Source organism: Strix uralensis, chromosome 1 (genome assembly GCF_047716275.1).
Source record: "Strix uralensis isolate ZFMK-TIS-50842 chromosome 1, bStrUra1, whole genome shotgun sequence".
Taxonomy (NCBI): Eukaryota; Metazoa; Chordata; class Aves; order Strigiformes; family Strigidae; genus Strix; species Strix uralensis.
Genome location: NC_133972.1, coordinates 30,795,691 through 30,802,168, shown reverse-complemented (window position 1 = coordinate 30,802,168; position 6,478 = coordinate 30,795,691). Strand labels below are relative to the sequence as shown.

At 39.7% G+C, this 6,478-nt stretch overlaps 1 protein-coding gene across 1 annotated transcript; it reads right to left on the bottom strand.

Moving 5' to 3' along the window:
* Positions 1–1,718: 1,718 nt before the first annotated feature.
* SGO1 (shugoshin 1) lies at positions 1,719–6,046 on the bottom strand. Its single transcript, XM_074891815.1, has 8 exons — positions 5,911–6,046; positions 5,633–5,829; positions 5,170–5,274; positions 4,642–4,706; positions 4,332–4,483; positions 2,894–3,748; positions 2,206–2,377; positions 1,719–1,972 (listed from the first exon to the last, which is right to left on the bottom strand). The coding sequence occupies exons 1-8, from the start codon at positions 6,044–6,046 to the stop codon at positions 1,831–1,833; spliced, it is 1,824 nt and encodes a 607-aa protein (XP_074747916.1). The 3' UTR covers positions 1,719–1,830.
* Positions 6,047–6,478: the final 432 nt, after the last annotated feature.

The following is a 6,478-nucleotide window of genomic DNA, read 5'->3' as shown; positions in this document are numbered from 1 at the left end:
AACAGTGGGGGCTCCTTCTTCCCACGGAGTCCTGGGGGCCTTCCACAGGAAAATCTCAGCTCCTCTGGTGACCTCCATGGGCAGCAGCTGGGGGCAGCCCTGCCATCTCACCACAGGATACAGGGGAGTCTCTACTCCAGCACACCTCTCCCCTCCTTCCTTCTACTGACCTTGGTGTTCACATATGTGTCTTCCTCATAACGCATGCTCAAAGTCCTCCACCCCCTCTCAGGTTTCCCTTCTTAAATACGTTATCACATCACTAAATAGCCCAGCCTTTGTGCAAAGGCAGGTCCAACTGGGAGCCAGGGGAGCTTTCAAGAAGCTTCTTACAGGGAGGCACCCCTGTAGCCCCCTCCCCTGCTACCAAAACCTCCACCATTCAAACCCAGCACACAATCCAAAAGTACCCCAGACCCACCACACCTGCCTTGGGCTGCTCTGCTATCACAGGGGTTTTTTTTTAGTCCCTAATAACCAGCTGTTACAGGTTTGCTGAAAGAAAAGAGCACCTGAAGTTAAATCATACTGCTTAAGTTCCTAGATGGTGAACCCCAGATCTGGAGGCTTTAGGATACCACTGTTCGGTTCCAACATCCAAAGGCTGCATTGTGAATGAATATTTTCAAACATGCAGTAGCTGCAGCTTTTATTATTAGTTGAGTTAGTCATGTAAGAAGTTACCAGTGAAACAGTAATTAACACTATACATTTTTATTACAGAAAATATATACAGAAAATATGTACAGAAAATACATCTCACTTATACCTAGTGAAGTGGGACAGGTGGTTGTTGTCATTGAGACGTTTGAGATTTTCAGAGACAGGCACTCTTGCAAGACAAATTAAGAATTTTCCTATTATTTATTTTGAAGGTAGCTTCCCTTTCTCTATTCATGTATCTATTAATACTTCTTAAGTGTTTCTTAAGCAAAGAAAGGCTAGTTTGAGCCCTCTACAACCTTGAAATCTTGCTGGCCAGTTTATAACTGTTCTTCTAGCATACTGCCTACTGTGGTAGCAAATGGTACCAGTGGAGATGTGGCAAAGGCACTTGGCAAAGCAGGGCCAAAATTATGATGAAGTCCCATCATAGCAGTTTACACTCCAGAGCCCTCTTCACCAACCTTCACAGCTAACAGGACAGGAACAAAGCAAGTTTGAAGTTGATGATAACTTGCATTCATAGCAGTAACACCAACCAACCAACCCTAAATTGCTACTTTTGAGAGCTCCAGCTACATAATCGAATTGCACCTGGCAGTCTTGCTTCTAAAGTATGCTTATGCCACATAAGATGTGCAAGGAATACACTGGCTTGCAGCATGCCTACTCTGACATTGCTTCCCTTGAAGCAAATATGGAAACTACACAAAAAGAACCCAACCAAGACACTGACAATTATTATAAAAATGTGAAATTATAAATATGAAGCTACAACCATTACATAAACATCAACTGTACAAAAATTGCTATTAATCTTAAGTGCCTAAAGTTCACCTTTGCCAACCACAGAGATCAAGCAGGGTATAAATGGTAAAAATCACATTCACCATCTTTCCATCAGATATTTCTGATGCACTCACAGATCCATGGTGTAGGGATGCCTCCTCTCAAAAGAGGTGGAATGGAATCACCTTAGTTATAAGAGTAGTCTTTTGTCTTCTGTATCATTAAAAACAAGTCACTGGATTAAAACCAAAATCCCTTGATGTTAGACACAGAAACAATTACATATTTGTGTAAGATGCTGTACAACAACGGTTTCCTGGATGAAAGATTTCCTTTCTTCATAGAGTGAGCATGGTTTTGCTATCATGACTGAAAATCTCAATGACAACCAACAAATTTCTCATTGTATTTTGGCAGAGATTCCTTCTTAAGAGAATGGCATGTAGCATTTTTTTTCCGCTTGAAAATTGGAGAGTCCAGAAAATTTGTATCTGTAAATGGATCTCCTCTTCTGAGTTTCCTGTTAAAAAAACAAAAAGGCAAAATTGAGTTTTGTTCCCCACATCATTTGAAACACTAACTTTCAGCTAGTTTGTTCAATTTCACATGAACTACTTCATATTACTAACATCAGACCTCTCTCTTGGAATGTTTTGTTAAGAACTTGTTTCGAATATTTAAATAATCCCCTCACATCCTCTATTTGATGGAATACCATGAACTTCATATCAAACTGGAAAGTAAGACACCTACCCTGCAATACTTGGTTCTTTATAGTTCACAGTAAGAGTACAGCTTCGCTTGCGTTTTGGAGATCGTGGTCCTTCACCTTTTGGGACAATAGTTGCATTCCCAGTGCTGGGGAGCACTGAAGTGGTGTTGGTAACATCATGAAGATGACCACGAGATGGCTCAGAAGGCTCCCCTAGGAAGAAATTAAGCAGACTTAAGACAATTCAGGCAAGCTAGCTTAAAAGAGAATGTCAGTGAACATACTAGATGTGAAATAACTCTCAGCTATAACTATTATCCTCATCTTTCTGCTTAAGAACACATAAGAGGATCAACAAATATTCAGGATTTTAATTTGGAAAAATAAACTAACACTAAGCAGTGCCAGGCAAAGTGCAATTTGTTATTCCCCTTCTCTCAATTGATAATCTTGTTCTCCTCTTTCCTTGGTGTTAATACATCATTAAACACATTTAAAATACAGTATTAAGTAATTGTTGACCAGTTCCTTAAACGAAACATATCTTTAATTCCAGTTTCTGCTGAGGAAAAAAAGAAGCAGCCAGAAGAATGAATCTAATGATTTTTTAACATTATTCTGTTTTTATTATTCTGTATTTATTAAAAAAACGAAAATAAAAAAGCCTAAATCCCTTAATGTTATCTCTCAAGGAAACAAAAGCAATTACAGAACACTTTCTACACTTACTGATAGACTTGTCACTGGATTTATTACTTTCAGCTTCTTTTTCATTATGGAGTTTCTGCTCACGCTGTGCCAAACATCTTTTAGACCTTGGCCTTACGTGGACTGGCGATGTATCTGTCTTGTCCATGGAACTTTTCCTTTTTTTCGATTTCCTTTTGTAAGGTTCATAGAGGCTATCATCTGAATCTTCTTCAATACCACTTGACTCTGTAGTATTAGTTTCAGATAAGTTGTCTTTGTCAGCCACACCAGCATCTCTGTCATTCACCTTTTTTTGTCGAAAAGGCGTAAGATGGACACGCTCCTCAAAATTAAAGTCATAAGCATCACTGGAGCCGCCCAAGAAATCCAAGTTTTCTTTGGAAGCCTCTTTACTCTGTCTTTTTTTTTCTTTTTGTCTGGAAGTATTTTTAGGCCATTCCAGTTTTCCTTTCTGATGCTTCTCTTTCCTTACTGGAGAGTCTTCTCTGCTTTTAAACTCACGCTGTTTAAGATCAGAATTACTGTTGAAGTTTAACTGTGAAGTTTCAGAATTTATCTGCCTCAACACCAGCTCTGAACCTACCTTATTCTCATTCAACTGAGAAATACCTGAATTTATGTTTTCTATAGTACGCTTCTCTAGACTTTCCTCAAGCCCAATTTCATCCTGTTCAGAAAGCTTTTTTGTTGAATCAGGTGCTCCTGAATGGTCCAAGACACCAGTGCAAAGTTCATCGTGGTTTCTCATCTTTGAGTAGCGATGCCTGGTGGACACACCTTTTGGTAACACGTTATCAAATCCAGCCACCCCACTTGAAGAAACATCTTCCAGCTCTGACCCTATGTTGTCCAGATGAAAATCAGATGTTCGTCCTTGTAATTCAAGAGAAAAAGTCATATTAAAACTAAATAGTGACAACCTGTTAAGGTCTTGTGCAAATTCTGAGCATGTCAAAAATTAAGACTATTCTTAGAATTTTCTCCACAGATTTGTATAAACCAGTATTTGGCAATCAAGATAAGCTCTGTTTAATACAGCTTCCAGACAGAAAGCAGTTAAGTATACCAGATTAGTATTTTCCTCTAAACTGTTCTGTTTGGAAATGTTATCTACAGGTCATTTACTTTTCCAAGTATTTTGCTTTGTTAACAGTTGTTGATTTCATAAGTGATAATGCATGACTAAAGATGACCTTATTCTGTTGAACAGTTTGGTAGATAACGAAACGAGATTGCAGGTATACAGAAGATAAAGCATTTTCAAATTCCTGCCCCATTTTGCTAGGCACCTTCATTCAAGATGTTTACCAGTTGCCAACATTAATATCTAACCTTTCTGATATTAAGTGGAAAATTACTTGAAAGTTACTTAAGAAGCAATAATTACATTTTAAACTTACACATTTTTTTTCCCCGATTCAGAACAGAGCAATGTCTGATACTCTGATTTAGTTACCTTTGCCTGGAACTATTCTGATTAAGGAAATGGCACTGTCAGATTCCTCACAGATCTCCGACACAGAATGACCCAGTTCATTTCTATCACTATCAGCCTCCATCCCACTTGGAAGTACTTGATCACCTCCATCAGCACCCTGTAGAGGTCCTCTAGAGAAAATACCAAAGGTAGCATTTACTGAATAGCAATATATTTTATGACAATGAACTACTTCATTACATTGAATTTATTCCCTTTTCCCAGTCAGAAAGTTAAGCTTACTGTAAGAATTCTCAGATATAAATAGGTATCAATAAACAATACTTACACTGAACACATTTGTCCTGTGACACTGGAACTATTTTCAAGAACTGAAGCAAGCAGTCTCTGATTCTGTCAACAAAATAAATCTTACTGTGACTAAATAGTAGAAACAAGCTTGCACCATATACAAGTTTTAGACAACAGCCAAGGTACCCACAGAAGGGCCAACAAAGGCTGGCTAACACAAAGTGCCGTGGGATCTCACGTACTTGGCTCCTACAAGGCGGCACATTCATCAGCAGCCCAATCACACGTAGTGGACAGGGGAGGGAACTGTAAGGACAGTACAGGGAACAAGACACAAAACCACAGAAAATCAGGGTTCTCCTACCACTTCATAGCAGAGCCTCAGCCCCACTAATAACCTACTACGCAACCCCACAGTGTGGGCCCCATGCCACACTGGGAACTGTAGGACTAGTTGAACCGCCAAACTAAGTCTCAAATCTCAAAAACTGCAAGCATCTATGCTGGAAGGAGTAAAGGAAAGAATTAACAGAAATCCTGCTCCTCAAGAGGAAAAGGCACTTACCATGCCTATGGAACACAAATTCTTTGCTGGGCCAAGGAGATCAACTGACGCCAGTAAATTCTGAGAAACTTTTGAAATTATCTTATTCAAGGCTGACAGTCGATTCTAATAGACAAAAGAAGGAAAACACCACTATTACTGTCATACTCCAGTATCAACTACCAATGTAATAACTTCTTGTTGATATTACAAGATGACTAAAACCCAAAGATACCTGTGTCAGGTACAGCCAACTGTGACAAAAAAATAAAATTCACAGAATATAGATTTTAATTAAAGAAGAAAGAGTAGCCAGAAAAATAAATATTTAGTTAATGACCAGATTAGATGAAAATATGAAAACACTTGTCCTATATATTGAGTTGCTTTTTCATGAAACATTTAAGATGATAAAAGTATCAGTGGATTGGTGCAGATTCTGATGTTCAGCTTCACTAAACCATAAAGTTATTATTAAAAATACCTCAACAAGTCCTTGTGCTTGCGCCAACCTAAGATTTCTTTGCAAGACAAACATCTGAACCTTCAGATCTTGATATTCTTTCCTTAATTGAAGAATGGTAGCCTGGGCATCCCTCAGTTTGATCTTTTCTTCTTGCAGAGCCTGAGCCAGATCTTTGTTGTTTGCTTGTATGCTCTTCATTTGCTTGGAGCTGCTGGCTGCAACAGAACAGTGAGTATTTCAACTTGGTTTAAGAAAAAATAAAATATGAAAACTATTAAGGTATTTAAGCATCTTACTCGTTATTTTGCACTTTACAGTGGAGATCTGGCTAGTTTTACCCAACTTTGTCCATTTCTGATTTCTTTTCTCTTTCATTCGTTCTTTTATATCACTCAGACTGTCTTTGAAGGGCTTTTTCAAGTCTTGAGCCATCTTCTACCTTTGAAACATAAAGGGTGAAGAACTCATTAAGCTGGTGTTGCACAATGGTCCCCAATACCAAAGAAACAAGAGTAAAACTTAGCGCATTTTTAAGTTGCATATACACACACAGAAGAGACTCACAAATGCGAAAGACACACAGTTAGGGCCGTTTTCAAAACAATTTTTGCAGCGTGGATGCTGCCACTATTGCCCATTATCCGAACTGCAAAACGCACGGTGTGCGCCGCGAAGACCAGGCCGAGGCCTCTGAGCTCTGGCAGGGGGGCGGGTACGACGGGGGCTGGGGGGGGTGTGTGTGTGTGTGTCCGAGGGGTCGGAAGCGGGTCCCCGGCCCCTCTAACGCTGAAGGAAGAAGACCCTCGCGACGCCCGCCCGCCCGCCCAGCCGTACCTTCTCAGAAAGGCCCAGGCACCGCCGGGC

Coding starts and splice junctions, on each gene's coding strand:
- SGO1 (XM_074891815.1), bottom strand. CDS start 6,046: ATGGCTCAAGACTTGAAAAAGCCCTTCAAAGACAGTCTGAGTGATATA. Junction 4,707..5,169: donor ATTTGTGTTCCATAGGCATG/GTAAGTGCCTTT, acceptor TTTTGTTGACAG/AATCAGAGACTGCTTGCTTC. Junction 2,378..2,893: donor ATCCAGTGACAAGTCTATCA/GTAAGTGTAGAA, acceptor ATTTCTTCCTAG/GGGAGCCTTCTGAGCCATCT.